Here is a 23,364-nt window from a genome sequence, read left to right as displayed (position 1 = left end):
CGAAATCCAGAAGAAATAAAGGAACCAAATCAAGGAGATGGATGGAATGAAGGAAGGAGAAAGGGTTAAAACTAAAAAGAAGTGAAAATATTGTAAAATGTGGCTGCGGTTTGTGTGTGCATCTGTGTGTGTGTGTGTGTGTGTGTGTTGGTTCAGGGTACCTGGTGCGGGAAGCTGAGGGTTTCAGACAGTTTGCTGATCTGACCAAGAGTGCTGAGATCCTCGTCTAATCGACTAATCATCTTCTGAATGCTCTCCTTGTTTGCTGCCTGGGTGGAGCCTAATGCAGAGATTATTAGTTAAAGAACTGAACACAATCAAAATAAAAACCAAACATCTTAAGAAAAAAATAACAACATTCCAGTCTTAATATTGATTATTGATGAATCAGGGAATAATGAGGAAAAAAGATCTCCAGTCAACGGTGACATTAGAAGTTACACAGAGTGTCAGAGTCATTCCAGTCTAAAAATCCTGTGGGGAAAAAATCAAAATAACAGGATGTATTTCATGTCACCAGCAGTGATGGAGCCTTACTTTTCACCACCTCCACATCCTCCAGGGGAAGCTTCCACAGGAACTTGTATTTACTGGAGGTGTCGATCACGCTCGCAGCAGAATATCTGACAAAGGTGAGACGGATAAAAAGAGGTAACTATTAAGACAAACTCTGTCACAAACATAGTCTGTGTGCGGTCAGTTATGGCCATGTGATCCATCAAGTGTTTTTGGCATACAGGCTCATGGAGCTGCGTCTTAACGACCCAGACTTCCTCTTCAGAGTGGTGCAGATGATCAGATCACTGAAGAGGAAGAGAGAACGATCCTTCTTCCCGCCCACAGTCTTCTACAGAGAGATGAAGGAGAGAAGAAGAAAAGCTCAGAAAATACGAACTCTTAGGAACTCAAATTCTAAATTATACTGCAGTTTGCTTTAATAGTTTGTATTACACTTGGATTTATTTTCCAAGACACCATGACACCAATTTAGAAATCTTATTATGTCATGTACGTATTTATTACGCCAACTCAGAAAGCACTTCTTACCGCCTCCATGACCATTTCCTGTCTTAAGAACTTCCTCTGAGGGTTCAGAATCTAACACACACAAAAGAGACAGCGAAGCATTACAAAAACTAAACTAATAGTATCATCTTGGGCATTACAAAACTGGATTTTTAAAAAACTATTATTTTTAATTATATGAACAAAAAGATTAATGAACTGATGATCTGCAGATTAATGAAGGCAATTCTTAGCTGCAGCCCTGAGGCTGACAGTTAACAAAAACAAACATGAGGCATGCATACATTTACTGTTTATTAAACACTAGATATCTCACATGTTCAATTCCTTCTATGTGGGCCTCAATCTCCTGGATGACCCTCGCCTCCCTCTCTGCCTCCTCAGCCGAGCGACGGCCCTTATTGATCTTCTCGGCCAATCGCTTGATGTCCCTCTGGGCATCCAGCAAGTATGAGTGGTCTGGGTGATCCTCTGGGGTGTGCTTGAGCAGGTCCTTGAAGAGACAATACAAAAACAAAATATATTTTAAAGTTCCTTCATGTGAACACAAGATAAGGCTACTCACGGTATACAGAAAGTGGGCTGATAAATTTTGAGATAATTTACCTTAACCAGCAGCTCGTATCGAGGAATCCTCTGAACCGGTTTAATCATGAGATCACCAAGACCCTGCTTCTCCTTGTTCTCACGCATGTTTTGCTGTTACAGTAAAGGAGGATGGGGAAAGAGCATGGATATAAGTGAGGAGGTGAAGTTAAACAATACTTCTTCACGGCACCACCACAAGATGGCAGAGTGGACCCACTGTAAAAACCCGGTCTGGCATGAAGCTCTCGGTGGTTGAAAACTGAGAACAGGATGAGGACATGACAGGTTTTTGTGGTGGCTGATCACATTTTTTGATTTTGAGCTCCTGTCCTTGCAGCCAACTTGTTCTCTTTTTCCCATACATTTACTTCTGGTGGCACACCACAGTATCAAAGTCTACAGCAGTGGTCTACCAAACTAACTGGACATGTTTCTAAAAAATTCCAGCGTTTTGAAGATAAATTTTCTGGTTGAATTGGTTTAAAGAGAGGGTTTGCAGAAGGTTTCACAGACAATTATATGAAAAATTACATTTACTGTAACAGAAAAGCAATCTGAGTAGTATCAGTACTGTGGGAACATTTTAGATTCTCCAGATTTCCTGAGCAGAGGAAGAAAACATGTTTCTCGCATTCAATTTCTCACATCTGATTCAGTAATAAGGAGATTAGAGGGGAAAACATGACTTTCAGTCAGCTAATTTCATCTGAATTGAAGGACAGGTAAAGTCACTTACAGTCCTCTATCAGAAAAACTCCAAACTAAACCTCCCAAAGTCCTGTAACCATAGGACAAGGACAATCAGGTGTTTTTTTTTTTTATTTCAAAGGCAATACCTCAAGGGAATAACAGCATGAACTAACAACACAAACAACAAAGCACTTTTCAGCATAGAACATGAACTTCCAATATTACTCAGTAGAGTCTCTGAAAAGCTGGTTAAAAGGACTTTCCACCTTTTTTTTCTTAATATCTCCACAGGTTTCTACTTTTCCAACAAACAAATGAGAGCAGCTGCACAGACAATACCGAACATCCTGTGACTCAGTCCAACACTCACCTCGAGAAACTTGTGAAATGCTGGCTTCGCCTCCTTGGCAATCCTCACAGCGTCTTTGGCATTGAGAAAGTTGTCAATGTACGCTGAATACATATTAGCAAGCATCTCTTTGGAGAACTACAGGGAAGAAGAGGAGGAGGACATTTAAAGTACTGTGTGTGTACTTTTATGATGCAAAATTAATCTAAAGGTGTACTGATGATGTACCCTCGCTTGTAATCTTTCTTTAAGCTTCAGCAATATCTTATAAAGCAGAATATCTGAGGTGCTGGTGTGAGAATAAGACAGCTAATTCAACTAAAACTTTTGAATAGTTGATTGACAGAAAATACATCAGTGTGATCTTTGACAATTCATTAATCATCTGAGGTGTTTATCAAACAACACTGCAGGCTCCAGCTTTTTAAATATGAGAAGTTGCTGCTTTGATATCATTTTTATATGCATTATCTACTGTACTTTGGTATCTGGCTAGACTGACTTTACCGTAGGATTAAACTTGTTGAACAATTTTTGTCCAGTATAAAAAGATGTCATGAGCTTATTTCTCATTCCTGGATGAATATTTTCCAAGTAAACTGTTGCATTTGGTGAAACAATCAGGAAAAACAACTGCGACAAACAGCAGAACAAATTGCGCTGCTGTGTTAGTTCACTCAAGCTAATTATACGTGTTCAAGTGTTAACGTTTAGAACATTTGTTTTTGTGTAGTTTAAGCATAATAACCACAAAAGATAGTTGCAGTTGCAAAGATAACCAAAACCGAAGTTGTCACTAATTTTTCTTATGTGTACTTTTCTAGATTCTTTTTGTATTTGTATTCATGTATATATTCTGTAGGCACCTGAAGGTTCGCTCCAACAGAGTTTAACTGTACATGTACCGAGACGATAAAACTTCACGTAAGGAGGTTTTCATTTTGACTGGAATGGCAATAGAAAAGGACATTTCTACCTTTTTAAAACATACCCTGATCTGTTTTCAAATAGAGGGCAGGAAACACAGAGACAGAGGGAGATACTGGAAAAAAAAAAGCAGGAGAGACACACAAAGAGAGAAAAAGAGGGCCCTTGCAGCCATGAAGGCACATCATGACATCAGCAAGCGGCTTTCTAGCCTTTCATGAAATAACCTGACCCTCTTTCTTAACCATCCATCAGTCAGTGTCCTCTCTCCATTCTCGCTCTCCTCACTGTGTGAGGAAGAGGGGAGAGACATGACATCTGAGGAGATTGTGAGGATTAGTCACAGCAGAGGGCTGAAACAGCAGAGAGAACAATGCACTCCGTCACCACTTTATATAAAGGCAAAACTTAATTCTCTTCTCCAGCAGCTCTCTGGAAGATGCTTCTTCAGATATATCGACTCAACTTTATTTAAATGTATCTTCAATCTTCAAGGAGAGGACGACACAGTGGCAGATAGCAAACCCAAAAATAATGTCATTAACTTAATGCTTTGTTTTATGTTATAGGTGGAGTGTCTGCTGAATGTCTTTAAATTTTACTGTTTTTAATTCTTGAAACATGAAACCATAATTTTAATAAAGAATTTAGAGGAAGTATTTACTTCCGATGTACGGTAATCAGTGTTGGTGGACTGGGATGGGAGCACTGCAAGCTCCAGCATTTTATGGATGAATAAGTCTTTTTCCATCCTGATAAACGTTGCAGTCCTGTTCTAAATCATTTCATCCCTGAAAAAGTTTGATATGTTCCACTTTCTAAACAAACAAGAGAGCTGCACCAAACCAAATCCCTAACATAGTCATCTGTTACATCGTACCTGTCCGCCCACCCACCCCTGCAAAGAAACACGAGGAGAGACGAACAGAAAAGTTTAGCAAACTCCACGACCCCATCAGTTTACGTGTGAGACTGAAAATACCAGCTGTGCTGCAAAACAAATTTGCATTGTTTCTTCTGAACATTTACTGCCTGCATCAGTATGTCAAAATCATGCACATGTTTTCAAAACTGTAAAATCCAAATGTAGAAAATGTTCTCATGGTCTGGGAAAGAGACTTATACATGTCAGAAGAAGATTTTGAGAGGCATGAGTTGCATTACAGTAAAAGTACTATAAAGGTACATGTGCAATAGGAGGCCTGCTGCAGAATGATAACAGAAGATGAGAACAGAAATGAAAAATTTCGTCATAACAGAGCACAGAAAGAGCAGAAATAGAGGACACAGTTACAATTCATCCATATTCAAATCTAACAACAAAAACAAGTAGGTATTCAGTGACATGAAATACCTCTATTGTATCGACAGCTTTTAGCTTTAGTGCTACTTGTCAGACAAATAAATGATCAGAGCGTCGATTTCCCACAAGGTATGCAGCAATGACAGAGAAAATCTCCCCACTCATCTGCCATTCTAAACAACAACAAGAACAACAAAAGACCTGCCCCGTGTGAGGCTCGAACTCACGACCTTCAGATTATGAGACTGACGCGCTGCCTACTGCGCCAACGAGGCCCTGAGCACACTGCGACCACTGCCCCTTTAAGAGCTTCAGCGAGGGGGGAAGGGAGGGAGGGAGTGGCAGTGGGGGAGGGAGAGTCAGGCTGAGCAGAGTGGAGGATCTGCAACAGCTTCAACAAAACACAAAGAAAAGAAAACCCTATTCTCACTTGCCTTCTTGCAACTATTGCCAATTAAGTACTTAGATTTTTTTTGGGCCTAAAAGACCACCAAAGGGCAACATACAGCATTTGACAGTTTATCAATAATAAATCTGTGAACTTATCTCAGGAGCTATGAAGTGTTGCATGATGAATGTAATTTAATAATCTGGTGCTGCAGCTTTAACTCAACCTGTTTCAGCTGCTTGTAAATCAGTGAGCAGTTTACGACATTGTTTTGGACTTTTTGTGTGTGTGTGTGTGTGTGTGTGTGTGTGTGTGTGACCCTTAGTGTCTCCAGTGAGAGTTGAGTAAGAGCCATGTTGTGAGGTGCTCAGAGTGACGACAATAGCATTAACATAGCAAGAGAGTGACAGTCACTACCACTTGATAAAAAAAGAAAAACAAAGCCTGTAGCCACACTGAATTCCAGACTATGGAAAACAGATCTGTGCTTCTTTTAAAATGAATTTCTGACAAAATATTTGCTCAGTCTTTTCATTCTCAAAGACTGAAGCCTGACATTTAGCCTAACACGGATGTTTTAGAGGACTGTTTTTCAAAGCCTACACTGAGAGCCACTCGAGGGTCATGGGAAATTTTAAATGCGTCACCAAGAGGTCACCGGGAAAGCAAAATATTAAACTAGTGCTGCCAACTATAGACTATCTCTCAGTAAAACATCTTCCCTTCAGTCCGCCCTACTGTCAGTACCGCTTGTTGGGAGGTCGTCTATTCAATTATGCTCTCATGTACGGAAAAATACGTTTTGTCTGCACAAGTTGCTTTAATGCTGCTTCACAGTGGATCAGAAACATTCAAGAAAAAAATCATCTAAAAAGAAATTTTGGAATTAAACTTGGAATAAGTCAATAATAAGAGCATTTAGATTCTCAAAAAGGGTAGCCTGGAAAAAAACCCTTATCTTATCCTGCAGCGATACTAAAAACAAATACACCATGAAACAATAACATTGCTCCAGAGAAGCAAAGTGCATCATTTGAATTGTGGTTTGGGGCCTTCATGGTTTGCTGCTGTGTGAAGAATAATGTGTGCTTTTAGCTGGACTGAATGTCTGTTCATTAGTTACTGTTCATATGCTGACCCATTCTAGCTTGAGGATGTACTACTATAACTCACAGTGTCGCATCGCAACACAAATTTCATAACCTAAGTGTTCCTCACACGCCACAGGTTTATTGTTTTCAAGTCAGATGCTATGCAGAGGAGCAAACTAATTAATGCTATTGTCAGAGTCTCATACGGAGGTTAACAATGCTTACATACTGTATGTACAACACAAAGAAGAGATCACGATCAAAACTCTTCAGTCACTCACTTTAAAACAATTTCCTGTTTCCTTAAATGTCATATAAATGAGGAACCAGGTTTCTGGAATCCCCTAGGAGACATCTTCCTGGAGAAAAGTCTTTACTTGGCCATGTTAATGGGTAAACAATCTCTAATTGGCTTTAAAGAAGTTGGGAAAAGAAGTCTTCGCTACTCACTGATTGGATGAGAATGTGTCCAACGGTCTGCCTATCGTGCCACTGGCTCACGCAGCTGGCGACTTGCTCCAGGAAGAGCTCGTGGTGCTCCAGGATCTCCGGGATCTGGTAAAACATCTCGTCCACCAGCAGAGGGTCCACAATGGAGCCGCCGTCTGGCTGTTTGAGAGGTCGCATGTAACCCTGAGGGGACGACAGAACCAATTAATCACTGACCGCTTCAGATCATTTAAAACACGCAAAAATGTTTTTCAGCAGTGATGGAACTGCAGGTGGCTGTCAGGGACCAATCTGTTTGACAAATTTCTATCTTTGATGTCACTGAGAACTACATTCTGAGCAAATAAGTCTGATAATCATTTATGGAACGGACTGAAATAACGCTAATATTAACTAAACAAATAACTATAGTGGACGTTAATGCATTTTGTGCTTGTAATGTGACCAAATATACACAATAGATAAATATACATAGAGATAGATAGCATAAGAGCTAATTTTATTTGTAGAGTTTTATTGAATACGTGTTTGACAAAAGAATCTCAACTCAACATCCACTTACTACCTTCTTCTGGATGTTTCAAACCAAGTTTGTTGTCTTCATCAGCGGGTGGCTTATTCTCAGTTAGCCAGCACATGAGCTAAGCACAGATCCTCACTCACTGACAAAACTGAGCGAACTCCCATGCAGCTTAAATGCTCCAGAAGTAGGTAGTCAGTGGACCTGAGCTAAAGGAACAGTTCAACACTTTGGCATTTACACTGACATTTTCTCTTTGTTTTTATTCACACTCCTCTTCTTAAAGCTCAAAGGGCTGCATGCTAAATCCAAAGGCTGATGATAAACCTTACATTTCTCCTCTTACTTGCAGCCTTATCACTGGGATACCATGCATGTTGCAGCCATGTTCTCAATTACTAATGTGTGTGTTAACTTTTTATAAGAAGGAAGGGACGACAGGGAGAGAGTGTTTTCTGATGAACGATGGGGGCAGGAGGAAGGCTGTCATTTCTCTCACCACAGTCCCTCATGTGCAACAGCAATACAGAAATGTTACTATTATCAGAAGATGCTGTAGATATTTTGGTGCATAACCAGTCCCCCTGAACATTTGAGTTTCTGCCTGATCCCTGATTGTGAACTCTCAACATGTCACATCTGTTGCACACAAGCAAACATATGCTCGCACACTTCTTTTTTTTTGTTGTTTCCAACCATCTGTGAACTGCTTTATGGTAATACTGGATTTATGCATGAATTCTGAATCAATGTGATGATCTTTTCCACTTTTGAGAATCTTTGGTTGAAATGGACTAATATCTGGCGGCATTTTTCTTCGTGATCTGAACGTGAGTGGTCAATTTTAATCCAGATATTTTTTACATAATTTTTCACATTTTTATCTACATTCAAGACTTTCTTTGTGTGTGGCATGTGATTACTGCTGCATTCCAACAATGTCGACAGGAAAACTTCCTGCGATTATTCGAAGATGGTTAACCCAAGTGCTGGTCTTAGGAACAACAGTTAAACAGCCTCAATTACCTAATTTTGTTGTCTGGACGGGATGGACGAGTAGTGGTTCTGTTGATAAGTGAAATCAGATGCAAAACAAATCCTTTGTAGCTCCATTTAAATTAGCAGAAATGATTATTATCAGTGTTAATATTGGAATTTATTGACATGTAACTCCCAGACACTTTCCTTCATGTTTGGTGACACATTTGTGGGAGACATGGTGGAAGTCAGGACACTCTGATATCTCCACCACAGAATTACTCAGAGGCTGACATGAATGGATTTCCCAGCTTGGCTCTTCAACAATTAAATACTGAACAATATGACCTGAATGTGGCATCAGACATGCTGACGCCCGAACAAGATGAAGCTGCAAATGGTTATATCAAAACGTAATCTCATGCCCCTTTTTCTGTGTCCTCCTAATATATTCCCATTTCTTCTCAAGGTAACCTCATTCACACAACAAAATCAGCTTTTGTAGGTTTTAGCAGTTGGGTTTTCAGCAGAGTGAAGCCTGACTCTGAAACACACACACACCGCAATCTATTAAAGCTGAGAGAAATCTGTAGATTCAATTTACTATCTAAAATGGACTCAGGCAAAGTGACCCTGAGGCTCCAGAAGCTGTAAAGTCCAGCGATCTGTGCGAGGCTCGCTGCCTGACTTCATGACACAGTTGATGGCTAATCCAATCTGCTGTTTAAAACATTTCAATTGAAGAAAGCTGAGTTCAGCTTGTACTTCCTTCAATAAATGTTTCCTGGAAAATTGTTAAAAAAAAAAAGAGCTCATAAACTTTAACTCATGGGGCAAGCATCCGGTTGTAGTGGAGTCTTTGAGTTCAGGTCATTCACTAAGAAACGACGATGAAAAGGATTAAACAACTGAGAATCTTTAGTGAATCAAGAACCTAATGACAAATCAGTCAGCTAATTAACCAGCTGTGAAAAGGTGGCTCTAGATAAAGTGTTCTGACATTTTCTGGTTGATAAAGGTTCTCTCCGGGCATCGATGCCATGCTCATCGTTAAATCACGTAGTCTGATTGTGTGTTGTGTCGCAACTTTCATTAATGTTCGTTGTTTTTTTATTAGTAGAAGTATCGAGACAGTAGCATCGTTTTTTTCTTTTTCTTTTTCAGAGCACAGTGGGGGACAGTGTCAGGTCAGGAACGTGACAAAAAGAGTGGAAGACGTGTGATCCCGATGTAGGTCACCTTTACTCGAATACTCTACAAATAGATCAGCTTTGCTTGAATGCACCTCTGTGACAGGTGGAGTACAGCGCCCTATAGACATGCTTCACATCTGACTGCGTATCATTTATCTGGGTTCAGTCAGCTTCGACAAGTGTGATTTAGACTGTACATTCGTCTCAGCTCAAAATGCAATGTCTGATCAGAAATCAGAAACGGCTTTATTGCCATGTAAGTGAAGAGGTTTCACATTACTAGGAATTTGTCTTGGTGTCTGATAACTGATAACCATCAAAAACCAAACAACATTTTTTTGCCTATCACTAAGTTTCCTATTACAATTATTATTTCATCTCTGCTCTGTGGTAAAAGACTTGCAGAACCTTATAGTGTATCTATCCATGTCTTGTCATGGTTAGAAATATCTGGCTCTTCTTCAGCAGGTATGTTCACCATCTAGATGCTAACTGCACTTTGGCGCTGGACAGGTACAGTGTTATACAGGAACAGGTCAGGAAACACCACTGATCAGAATGGCGACAGTGAACCAAATGAGTAAGACGGCTGTATAACCGAAAGAATTAGCTAAAAATGCTCTGTGTGGCTGAAAGGAACTGCAGTATATGTGTGACATACATGGTGGCATTTGACTGCGTCGATTAGTGCAGTTCATTAATTCTCCCGGTCAGAACAGGCATCTGGTCCGACCACAGTTGGCTGAACTGTGTGACCAAAATTTTTACCTATCTATTCACAGAACTTTTTCTGAGTCCCAACAACTGAAACTGCCAAGAGTCAGATTTCAACTTTGGACAGTACTGCTGTGGAGCTGCTGTCTCAGCTGAACCACATCTGACACCCCCCTTCACTGCAGTCACTGTGGTAACACTTACTTTCTCTCTGTCGCCATGGGAACACAACCCATAATTATTCACTATTCACTCTATGGCCACACACACAGAAATGTGCATGCCTAAGGAAAGACAGCGTGCAGGTGGGATGTATGTGCATAACACACACACACACACACACACACTTGGTGTTCACCCACACACAGCTGACGACAGGTTATACAAGCGGGTGATCATAGGTGGGAAGACGAAGAGTGAGTGTGAATGTGACAGACAGGGATGTGGTTAAGTTCTGGGGTAAAGGTTAGCTGTTGGAATAGAGATGGTGTAGGCTGTAGGTGAGATTGTGTGTGTGTGTGTGTGTGGGGCGGGGGGGCAGATAATGCTGAGGGCAGGGAGATGTGATGGGGTTAGCAGATTAGCCTGACAGGATCAATGACAATAAGTGGATTACATAACACCGTTGTTACCTAGATTTGTTATTCATGTTATCAGCAATCTCTGCATCCACAACAACGTGTGTGTTTCTGTGCATGCGCCTACATGTGTGATGACATTAACGTTAAGGCAGTGTGTCTTTTAACGCTGTGTGTGTGCTTACCTGTAGAGCTGTGTGTGTGTGGTGTGTGTTACCTGAATGAGAGTGCGCAGTGACTCCACATATGACTGCTCTGTGTCCAACAGGGTCATCATCACATGTTTCCTCATGTCCTGCGAAGACAGAGGAAGAGGAAGAAGCTCAGTGATCACTCTGTTTATCTTTCCCTCGCAAACACATTTTCTACTGTGATTAGTTAGATAAATACACAAAGACTGGCATGCACATTTAGTCGATTCCCATCAGGTTCCTGTGTTGTGTATCACACTCCGCTCTCTTCTCCTGAGTATCCCGTATTAATTCAGCTACAGCTATATTTTTTAACAAGTGACATTTTAAGAAGAAGAATCACTCTATTGGCAGTATATATATTTTAATATACACACACTGAGTTTGAGTTCTGCATTTAATCCATACTTAGTTGAACACACATGCAACACGCAGGAAATTACAAGCAGAAAAGGCACTGCTGGGATTCGAACCCAGGATCTCCTGTTTACTAGACAGGCGCTTTAACCAACTAAGCCACAGCGCCCATGCTTGCTGCTGTTTGGATCCCAAATTTCTCCATGTAAAAAGTGTGGAAACCTTTCATGCTCTCAAGACACAGAAAAGACAGAAAAGGGACATGTTTCATTTGCAACTATACACTTCACAAAACTCCTACATGTTGTATATTATATACACTATATAAAAAGTATCCAGACACACCTCTTTATGGGGCTGGAGGGCCTTTTCTATTCTAACATGACTGTGCCCCAGTGCATAAAGCAAATAGGACGTGGTTAGGTGAGACTGGTGTGGAAGATCTTGACTGGCCCACACAGAGTCCTGACCTCAACCCCATCGAGCACCTTTAGGATGAACTGGAACTGAGATTGTGAGCCAGGACTTTTCGTCCAACATCAGTGTCTGACCTCACTATTGCTCTACTGCATGAATGAGCAAAAATTCCCACAGAAACGCACCAAACTGTTGTGGCCAGCCTTCAGGAAGAGTGTTAGCTGTTATAGCTGCAAAGCTGTCTGTGTATTTCGAATGTGATGTCATTTAAGTCCCTGTTGGTGTAATGGTCAGATGTTCCAATACTTTTGTCTATATTGTGTATGTCCAGCAAAAAGAAATGACATCAATACCGGTGGAACCACACCTCTGTGTCTCGCTGAAGGAGGACAAACTTGCCATGATCTGCTGGAATGCTGAGTGTAAGTTTCCGATTTTTATGTGAAATAGCTGCAGTCTTGATTGTATGATTGTGTATTACAGGTGCCGTGTCAGTCTGCATGACAGCAAAAGGGTAAATGATTTGAAGACAAATGTGTCAGAAGCCTTGAGACAGACTCAAACAAGTCACAGACACACAAAGACAGACAGTCTGGTTTTGAAAGCATACCTTTTATTACAGCCTTTTTTTTTCCACGTCAGGAACTTTACATGCATTTTCATGTGAGTTCTGATTTTATGTCTCAGGTTGTAGTTATTGACCACCGAAACTGCAACTGTAGGTGGTATCAATATTGTGACAACGGATGGAAATACCTCTTAAAGTTGCTGACGTTAAAATGAGACGCCGAGCAGTCTATAAAAGCAAGATAACGAGACAGTGGAATGAAGCGTGAGCAAGGAAAATAAGCATCACGGAAACTTAACTCTATATGGTCATTTTTTCATTGCTGATGCATAACATAGAGCAAAATAACTTTAAAAACACTCAGCAGTTGCCTCTTGGCTTTCTGGAATTTTAAACACTCCTATTTTTACCTCTGCATGTATCTTTTCCAACAACACACGTACAAACACATAGAGGGACCGGATAAGAGGTCACCAAGGCCAGGAAGTCCGCAGGAGCAAAGCATGACTCAGTGGTTCACTCTAACAATGACTCAAGGTTTATGGATACACTGATGCCCAGAATAAAACAGACTTAGCTAAGGTGAAAGAGACAAAGAAAGAACAAACGAGGAAAATCACGCATAAAAGAGTATGTTGATTCTAACTTTGGCAACAAATATAGATAGTTTATAGACAGTTTTAATCTTCTGTGTTGTGAGATGAATCAAAATCATGAAAAGTATGACTTGTTAAATATAAACACAAGCAGCTAAAACACAGATTTCAGCAACCTTTACCCTGGGAAAATTAGTAGCAACAACTGAAAGATTTTCCCTACACAGGTGTGATTTTTCACTTTTCTCTCTGTAATATTTTACATTATATAATACCGTATATGTATTGTAAGTACAATGTGATGAAGTCTATCTTGTCACTTGATACAGGCTGTGTGTGTGGGAGAGAGAGAAAGAGGAAGAGGTGGGAGAATAACAAAAGGGGGTGGGGGGCATAATGATCATGGAACAAATCAGACATGTTATCTCAGGGGAGACTCCCAAAATACTCCTGTACCAAACATGACTTATAAATATCAGCCGGAGCCGCAGGCAAAACCCTATGTTGTATATGTACGTGTCTATGTGTATATGTATGTCTCTCTCTTTCTCACACTCTCTCTCACACACACACAAACACACAGGCAGGCCACAAAAAATATACAGAGGAGTTTTTTTTCCCTCATGGCCTTCTCCGCTCTGCTCACTGTGCCCTATAAATAACTGTAACAATGACTTCCCAGAAAGGCCATGTTTAGTGTGTGGCATCTAAAGGGATCCCAGGGGTGCTGTGGGGTACCACCAGAGGCTGAAAGGTGGTGTTTGTCACAGAGTGTGTGTGTGTGTGTGTGTGAGGCTGAGAGTGCATGAAAGTGACTGGAAAACTTCGAGTCATAAAATGGTGCAAAAGGTGTGCAGGAAAAAAAGCATTACTGTTTAAGGTTGACTTTTTCACACAGTGAAAGATTCAGTCCAACTCTTCTCTGCCCTGAGATATAAACACAAATACAATGTAGGGAGTACATACAGGGATACACATGGCTGAGGAGGGAAACTCACAATACCTCAGTAATCTTTTATATTCCCCAATTACCCTCCCAATGGGGACGCTCGTCCATTCAAAATACATGTTGGTTCACAGCAAGCAGAAGCAAGCCACTGAATCTGAGGCCATGTTCCTCAGGTGTTACTGAAAGTCCAAATGGGCTGGCTTCAAACCCAGCTTTTCATTCTCTAATCGAAGCGCTCCGACAGCTTTGCATCAAAAAACTGACGATGCAAACAGCAAGAAAGCTAAAAAGATTTTTGATATTTCAGATGAACTGGATGTTATAAATAAATAAATAGTCTGAAATGGGCTCTGTCTACAGATTACAGATTTCTCTGTTTGGTTACTTATGTAGCTTCTTGCTGTAATTTATAGGTCAATTTTTAATTAATTATTATTATAATTAAGCAGCAAATCTACACACTGGACCCAGTTGTGTTTTGAACTGATCAGTCATTATTTCATGTCGCCTCATTTGCGGTCTGACTCACAGTTTCAGGACTATATGTTACAACCAATCCATCAACCACATAAGATCATCTGTTGAGAATGGTGTAAGAAGCTGTCGAGGAGCAGCTGCAGACAGTGTAACAGAGTTACACGCATCTGGAACAGCAGTACTGCAGTCTATGAAATACTACCGAGTTTACGTCTGCCTCTCATGTGAGAGCTGGCCAGATTATTCCTCGTCCCCTCTGCAGCATTTATGTAGTGTATTCTGTAAGTATCATAATAAGCAGGACTGCCCCGGCAGGGCCAGCTACAGTGATAAATGATGTTTCAGCGCTGCACACTCACACACAGCACAGCACACAGGAACCCAGCTACCTCTGCATGAATGCCTCATCCAAATTAATCCTCATTTACGACAATCAAATTGATGAATGCAGGTCCACTCTCTCTTTCTCACAACTGCTTTAACAGAATCATAATTTTGATGTCAACCTGACATAAACAAACGACTAAAATTGACCGCTTTCACTACAGGACAGGTACCTAAATGAAGGCACAGCACAGTGTAGGAAATGACCAGGGTACCCCGAGAGCTCTTGAGTTGATAATGACGCCGGCCGCGTGGCCTGACAACCCGACGAGGAATAACACACGAGTGAGACAATGAGGCAAAAACAAGAGGGGAACTTCCCTCAAGACGGGAAATCTTCTCTGTTCTGTACTGATCATCTTTATTAGATTACAAACATATTCTCTCTCTCACACACACACACACACACACACCAGAACAAGCAACAGATGAAGATGTCAGACCAGGGCAGAGGGACGAGACGAGACATGGGGCAGGTGTCCCCGCATCACCTCCAACTTACTGCGATGACAAATTAGTTCAATGTCAAGACAAGAAAGTTAGAACCTTGTTATTGTTGTCTTGATGCACTGTATTGAACGTGCTCAAATGGTGCTTTGAATGCATCACGGAGACAATGATGACACAGATGACACAGTACCAACAGATATTAATACTGCACCTGGTACAATCGTGATGCACGTCTACTCTGCATTAATTGTAAACAATCTTTGGTGATTATCTTCAACTGCAAGGAATGAATGATAAAAAGGTCTGTAAAACCACACATTTATGAATTTTAATCTGTCATTTCATGCTTCCTGACTTATTACCCGACTACTGACTACTTATCTGATTACTTTACTAGTGTATAGTGTAATACATGATATAGGCTGTCGCTTAAATATCCTTATACTTGAGCATGAATAACTATAATTGAAGCTCCTAAATTTAAATAGCCTGCATAAACTTAAGGAGTTTTTCAGAGGCGCATATCTGACAGCCTCAAACTGTTTCTAATCAGAAATCTCCGACCCTTTAAATAATTCAGATCTCAGGTATGATGTGGCCTAGAGAGCAAGAATGGGTGCGCGTAGGTGAATCAGGTCAAAGGTGCTGAGCTAAGATCTGTGTAGAAAGACAGGTCTGTGCATTGCATAGCTCTTCTTCACCACAGTGTGGGCATATATCGGCTCAAAAGCACTCTGTTTGTATTCTGATTTTAGTTGCTTTTTACACAGCGTAACAACTTTTTTTGAACTTGGGGTTGGAAATGTGACATCATTCAGCCCATCCCTAATGGACATTGGAGGAGATCTGAGAGGAAACCCTTAAGTGTGTGTGAGAGAGAAACGTCTGCCCCGTAGGTAGGTAGGTGGGTAGGTAGGTGAGTAGGTGGGTGGGTGGATGGATGGATGGATAGATAGATAATTTATTGATCCCGAGGGAAATTCAAGAGTAAGTGTGTGTATATGTGAGCAGTGCGGCATGTCCTCGACAAGCTCTGGGATCTTGATAACGATGTGGTCACAGGAGGTCCATAAAGTACATTATTCCTCACAACCGGAGCCCAACAGTACAGCAGAACAGTAAAGACAACATACACCAGAGTCAGAGCACAGTTTGCCTAACGTCTGTTTGACTTCTCGATGTTTATTCAACTACGTACTGTGTTTCTGTCTTGGTTAGCTGCACTGTTGCGAGTGCATGTAGATCTGTGCACTGTCATACCGCACCGTTACTCCTGCTGTTACCAAAACATTCAACAGTCTGGAGCAGACAAAGACATAAAGAAATCAACGTTTTTTTCTCTTATTCCCGGTTTCGTAATGCATTTCTGTTTTATCGATTTCTCAGGAAGTTTACGTAAGTTGCCACTTACTTTTTGTTTGTATAAAACTCTTCCTGTAATTTTGCTCTATGTAGTTTGATGAAGCCACACTTTGGTGTTTGAGGGCAGTTAAATGAAAGAGACTGAAAGACATAAATGCTGTTCAATTGTAGAATTTTATGTAATTGTATTGGATAGGAAATAGCTTCAAGTTTTCATCCAGCACCACTTTTGTACGAGCAATTTAGTATCTAAAAGTGGTAGTTCACCAACAAAGGGCTGAACCACAGCTGCTTTCAATTTTGTGCTATCAAATATTTTTTAAGGTCACTTGTTTCTGTAAAGAGTGCAGCTGTATCACGTACAGCTCGATACAGACTAGAGGTTCTCAAAAATAATTATGTATTGCCAACAAGAGCGTGTTTTGGTCCTGTGTGTTTTTGTTTGCCTGTCAAAAACATGCAATTTGGTAACGCCCTAACAGGTACAAGAAAGTTAAGAGGGAGATGATTAGTCTGGACATGCCCACACAGTCCCAAGAAGAGCTGTGATTGGCCAAAGTAAATAAATAAATAAGACCTCTGACGTGAAGGACCATCCCGGACTGTTTAGGACTGAAATGTCCTCAGATGTCCTGCAACTTACTGGAATGAAGGGTGGATGCAAATTTAAAAAAATTCTATTAAAAAAAAGTGCATTCTCTGTTCATCAAAATAACATTACTAGCAAGTGTTGTGCAACCAGTATGTACATACTGATGGCTTTCTATTGTTGACTTACAAGCAACTCAGCTGGCTCTGTCTAAGGATAATAAAACAGCTCCCGAAGTGACGGCTTACACCTGGTATGTTCAGTGTGTACAAAAAGAAAAACCAAAACAAAACAGGGCTGCAAATGCTGATTATTTTATTAATTATTCTCATTAACGGTTAATCTGTTGATGATCTTCATAACTGATCAATTAATTGTTTGGTCTATGAAATGTCGAAAAATTGTGAATAATCCTGCTCCCAATATCACAGAGCCCAAACATCTTCACATTGCTTCTATTGTCCAACCAACAGTCTAAAACTCAAAGACTTAACCTTTTCTATTTTAAATGACAAAGAAAAGCTGTAAATCCTTACATATAACCAGCAGCAGTTAAATTTCAAAATAGCTTAAATTTATGGCCAAACGCTATTAAGGCTTTTAAGGCAGACTTACATCGCTTTTTGCTATAGATGCTGTATTCACCCCACCACGAATGAACAGGAGGAGGCAGCCTGACTGAATCAGAGACTTTGCATGTGGTCAAATAACTGAGCATCAACACAACACGTCATCGCGTTGATCATTCGAAGTAAAAACGCTGGCTTTGGTTCCCCAATTAATATTGTGTTTGTATAAAGACATCTCATAAAAAGCATCTGCGACAGAAACGAAGATCTTTGCTCCCGTCTCATTGCTGTCGTCACACCTCCCCACCCTCCCCCTCACCGCTCCGATGACTGTGTCCCCTGGCAACAGCCTGGCGAAAGCAGCAACAGGCAGCCTCTTTGCCCGAAGAGAAAGCATCCTCATCATCTTTCTCCTCTCTCCTCTAGTTCTCCATACACGTCGGTAGAAACTCCACAGCTAATTTCCGCGTCATGTTTCGGAGTCTCATCCTTGACTACTTCTGCAAGCTCCTGCGCTTCAGGCTTATGTAATCATGGTGATAAGCACGTGTGTGTGTGTGTGTGTGTGTGTGTGTGTGCACCATAATTGTCATTTGCAGGCCACCGACTGCTCTGACCTACTCTACACTGATCAATAGTTTCTCTCTCTTTCAGACTCGCACGCACTCACTATCGATTCAACTCTCAACTCCTCCATCATCATCCTCATCATCATCCTCATCATCGTCATCTCTTCCATTCCTCTCCAAACTCTGAACACCCTCTTCCTCTTTTCCTTGCTTATCAGTCCACCTCAGAAAACAATGAGCATTTTGTTCTACTTTTTGGGTTTTCTAATGTGACTATTTGCTGGTTTATTTCCTGTTTTATGATATTAAACTAAATCTTTGGGGTTTGGGATGGTTGGTCAAACATCTGGCACTTTTTTTTGACTCTCATTTTATGAACCAAAAGATTTACTGAAAATAGAGAAAGATGAATGAGAAAATAAATGAAAATAGTCTTCAGTTAAGGTTCTTTTGTTATTTTGAGGATCTTGAGAAAACAGAGTGCCAGACCCACAAGACCTAAGTCTTGTGTTCTTGCTATGGTGAATGGTTAGCTTTGATTTCACAGTTTTTGCAAGCATAGACCGATGTGTTTGGGAGAAGGACTGTTTTCTAAATGAAAAAACAAAAATCTCTTCTAGCTTGTGTTACATGCATTTACAATACACTTCAGCGCTGGGTGTGGATTAACAGGCCGGGTGTTAAGATTAGCTGAACAACAGCGGCTGCATTAAGTCTACAGCACACGTTGAGTTTGTGCCTTCACACATGTGTGGAAGGGACCCGAAGCGTGTTTGCGTGTTTGATTCTGCTCCCACTCAAGCATACATAACTCGAGCATGAGGTGGACAACTAACGGACAAAAAGGAAATACTACTGGGGACTCCCTAAAAAAACCCTCAAAAGATACAGCAAAGATAACGAAAACTCTGGACAGAGCGAGTGAAGACGAACAGAGCGTTTGTGACCGTACAGCTAATCGTGTGATTCACTCAGGTGTAATTGTATTACAGAGAGACCAGAGAGAGGAGGATCTGAGGAAAGAGACATTATCCAAGGAAGACGATAGATTACAACAAGGAAGGAGCTATAATAACAAAGGATAATAATGACGTATGAAATACAAAGAAAAGGAGGAAAAATAAAACAGAATTCCAAGAAAAGCAGTGAGGAAAAAAATGAGCAAGAAAGGAAAAGCAGGACCAATCAAAGAGCAGACTGGATGGAGTGAAATCTAAATTGATATGGACAGGCAGGTGATAATGTCCTAGATATGCAGCGGAAGGTGCAAGACAAGGACACACACACACACACACACACACACACATCTCAACTGCAAGGAAAAGAAAACACTGGACTACCTCTCCGTTTGGGCTTCCGGCACAAAGTCCATTCCCATTCAAATTCCCGCTGAAGTTCCCATTCTTGTTGTTGTTTCTGAACTGATCCACAGCATCTTTGTCCACCACTTCTTCCCCTCCTCCATCTCTCTCTCCTCCACCTCCTTCATCTCTTGTATTCTCTCCATTCTCATTCATTTCCTCCAGAGCGATGCTGAACTGGGCTAGGGTTCGAACCATCTGAAGCATACGGACCGCTCCGTGCGCCTGACCGCACACTCAGTTTGGTACATAGACACACGCACGCCAAAACACCCGCTGGGTTTCTAATCTGTTTGTTTACTCACACAAATGCGGTCTTCATGTCCACAGAGTAACGGAAGATATAATAAAAACACCTAAGGGGTTGCAGGAATCACCACCTTTCCTCTCATTCACAACATAAAATAAACATGTTCCCTCCAGTTGTTTTGTTCCTCTCCTCTTCTGGCAACAAATGCTTTTAAATAATTCAGACCCTCAGAAAACGACCCTCGTCGCTAAAATTTTCTTCTCTCCCATAAATGTGTGTCAAAGTGCGCGTCTGTTCTGTAGGAAGTAGGCTCGGCTGCGCAGCCTGTCGCCGCACGTGTGTCATGCAGCACACACACACGGTGTTATGAGAGGCAAAGGAGCACACTTCAGCATGTATGCTTGGATGTCTCGTCTGCTTCTACTGCATGGATGATGTAAGCAGAACCGGAGTGCATGGTGTGTGTGTGTGGACAAGGTGGAGGTGGTGGGGGGGTTTAAAAAAAAAAGTGTATGTGTGTGTGTGTGGGTGTGTGTTGAGTGTGTCATAGCCCTCCCCTCCCCTTCCCTTGTGTATAATGAGAGACAGCAGGCAGGGCAGACGCTCGCAGCGCTCAGCTCCCCTCTGCTCAGCCAGACTCGACCAATCCATAAATAATCGATTGAGGGATGAGGAGAGGGAGGACACACAGCGCCGTACGTCTGTCCATCCTCTCTTCCAAAAGACCCCTCTCTGCTGTGATAACAAACACACACAGCACCAACACTATCTAAAGTTCCCTCACTTCCACTGCAGTGAAATTCTCCATCGTGAAACACAGATTTGAATGAAAGTGTTCTGTCTGTCTCTTCTATTTCTGTGCAGGCACGCTGAATGGCAGCAGACCACAGATAACCATGACAACAGTGAGAAAGGCTGTCACATTAAAAGGACCATACCTGTGTTTTGCATGTTTTTGATGATGATTTTTCCAAGTATGTTGCAAGGCTCTGCTACTGGTTTCCATTTGATGGCTGAAACATGATGATTTTCATCATCCATCACCAGACTATTTTACTGTTGACCAATTAAAAGGTGCATTACGTCACGCTTTTTACAAATGAGGTTTATTTTACTCACTGTGAGGTGTACTACACAGACTGTGAAAACAAATGAAAACCAATAAAAATGTTGATGATCTTGGCTTGTGACTCAAAACTTGCAAGCCTGCATTACAAACTGGAGATGTAGGGGTTTGAGAGCAGTGGAAAACTTAATCTAATGAAAGAAACTGCTGAACTGCATTATGGGAGTTGTAGGTGTCAGCATTTTTGAGGCTTGAAACACACTCAAGACTCAAAGTCAGGATATCTCAGATATCTTAGCTGCTTTGATTCAAATCCATTGATTTGATCTGTCCCTGAACTTTATGCAAGCACAACACAAAAAGGAGATAATGATGAAAAATGCTCATTAAATCATCCCACAGCTCAACCGTCCAAAACCCAGTGATGAGTCAAAACAGAGAAATGTAGCAAGTATGCTGCATGAAATTCTGGAATAGTGGCCAGGGCCTTTATTTGAGACGGGGGGGTAATTAGAAACACAACTTATTATTTACCCTGTTTTTGAGTATTTAACTAATTAACTTAATTTAGAAAAGAAGCCATACTGTTCTCCACAGCTCTTGCCTTTTTTTTTAAAATGTAAATGCAGTCTCAACATTTATTCCATCTGTTTGACAATAATGTTTCCAGTGGGTGTCTCCTGTTCAGTGGCAGACTTTTATGGTCACTGCGAGAACAGCACTTTTGCTATATGAGAAACATGGTGTTAACTTGATGGAAGCTGACGTTCAGGTACTGATCATTTTGGTTTGGCTCAGTTATTATCAGTCATTATTATTTCAGTATTTTACTATTTGTTTTGCATGCCTTCATACATTTTTAATCAAACTTATATTATCATCACCTATTTGTGCTTGTGCAGATAAATTTTCCCCTCATCCTTCCACACGCTATTTGGGCGAGTTGTCAGAAGTGTCCTTTAACAATTCATAAAGTATGTGCTGCAACCACATTAACACGCAAGCACAGAGCCTTCTCTACAACACTCACGAGGACATTCACCAAAAAAAAAAACAAGACAGATGACTTGAGAATAAAGATGCCCAAACTGCAGTTTTGACTGAGGACTGTGTGAGTTTCTGTGTGTGCATCCTCCTAAAATGTATTTTTAATGAAAAAGTTGCACAAGTAAAAAAAAAACAAACAAACAACAAAAAAACGGCACTTTGAGCTGAGCTGCTTGTATATAAACAGACAGAATACAGAGCACCATGCAACATCAATAAATAATAATCTTCAAGTAATATCATGTAAAGTAACTCAATACAGAGTACTTCAGCACACTCAGTTTAATCATTTACTGACATCATGTGTTGAGTTTTTTAATGTTCAAGTTGACCATTTTGTGAGGTGGCTTTTGTCTTCTTTCAGCTTACAAATAAACCCAAACAGACTTTAGGCTCCAGCAGAGATCAGATGGTGACAAAAAAAAAAAAAAAAAAAAAAAAAAAAGGTCACAAAAGGACATTTAAAGGTCAAGCTCGTGGCACGAAATTGGCCTTTAATCCTTGTTGCCACAGAAACAATAGGTGGTTTTGAAGGTCTGGTGACAGAGATCAGAGATGACAATCTCTCAGGCATGTTCGGAGTTAACACAGAAATTCTGAATATATGCTTAAAATCTCTGGATTATAAATCTGTTTCCATTTTATGTTAGGTTAAAACACCATAATGACCACTTACTTCAAATTAATACTCGTGATTACAAGTGTTCAGAGTTTAAATGGGTTAAGGAAAAACTAACTTAACTTCTCATTTAAAGCAAGGTAATAATTACATAGCGTGTGTCTTTTAAGTCAAGAATACAGAGACAATTTTATTGAGGTAGTATTTGTCAACTTTACAAGAAGAAGAACTTTCCAAGAACTTTTACAAGTACTTCCTGTATCAAAGCTGTATCAAAGCTCAAAGCAGGCATTATTCTGCATTCTTCTTATTGTTAACAATCTCAATAAAAAGCCAAAACTGGCAACACTTTAGTCTCTCAGTACTGTTGGACTTCTATAACGTGTCTGCAGCACACAGCTCAAAGCCTAACTATGTGACATTGAGTCAGAAGTCTATAAATTCATTTTCGAAAATGGCTAAATAATTTTAAAACAGACAGACACTGCAGTTTTTAGCTAACATAGCTCAAACAGATGTAAATTCTGTGTCTTTTGGGGTCTATTTTCAGCCACAGATTAATACACATTTGGCCCATTAACAAGTATTTACAGCAGCAGGACAGTGTACGTGACTCAGAAACTGATTAACAGTGCAGTGCCAGTGTTAACTGCAATGAATGAACATGTCAGCCAATGCAACATCAAGGCTCAGGGGAATGGTGTTAATAGTTTTTTTTGGACAAAGAGCTGTGGAACAAGGAATAAGT

General features: G+C 40.7%; 1 protein-coding gene and 2 non-coding genes across 3 annotated transcripts in view; all 3 read right to left on the bottom strand.

Moving 5' to 3' along the window:
- Positions 1-23,364, bottom strand: part of LOC124059077 (rho guanine nucleotide exchange factor 17-like) — a 62,454-nt gene that overhangs the window by 8,991 nt on the left and 30,099 nt on the right. The window contains exons 3-11 of the mRNA XM_046388833.1: positions 11,013-11,090; positions 6,813-6,995; positions 2,675-2,791; positions 1,633-1,725; positions 1,343-1,519; positions 1,048-1,098; positions 738-847; positions 538-623; positions 162-280 (exon numbers count right to left, since the gene is read on the bottom strand). Of these exons, the coding sequence (XP_046244789.1) occupies positions 162-280; positions 538-623; positions 738-847; positions 1,048-1,098; positions 1,343-1,519; positions 1,633-1,725; positions 2,675-2,791; positions 6,813-6,995; positions 11,013-11,090 (1,014 nt within the window). The remainder of the gene's footprint in view (positions 1-161; positions 281-537; positions 624-737; positions 848-1,047; positions 1,099-1,342; positions 1,520-1,632; positions 1,726-2,674; positions 2,792-6,812; positions 6,996-11,012; positions 11,091-23,364) is intronic.
- Positions 5,086-5,158, bottom strand: trnam-cau. Its single transcript has one exon. It is a non-coding gene; the product is annotated as a tRNA-Met (tRNA).
- On the bottom strand, positions 11,439-11,512 carry trnat-agu. The gene has a single exon. It is a non-coding gene; the product is annotated as a tRNA-Thr (tRNA).

This window comes from Scatophagus argus, chromosome 5 (genome assembly GCF_020382885.2).
Source record: "Scatophagus argus isolate fScaArg1 chromosome 5, fScaArg1.pri, whole genome shotgun sequence".
Classification (NCBI taxonomy): domain Eukaryota; kingdom Metazoa; phylum Chordata; class Actinopteri; family Scatophagidae; genus Scatophagus; species Scatophagus argus.
Note: the sequence above shows the minus strand (reverse complement) of the source record. Positions and strands in the feature narration are given on the sequence as shown.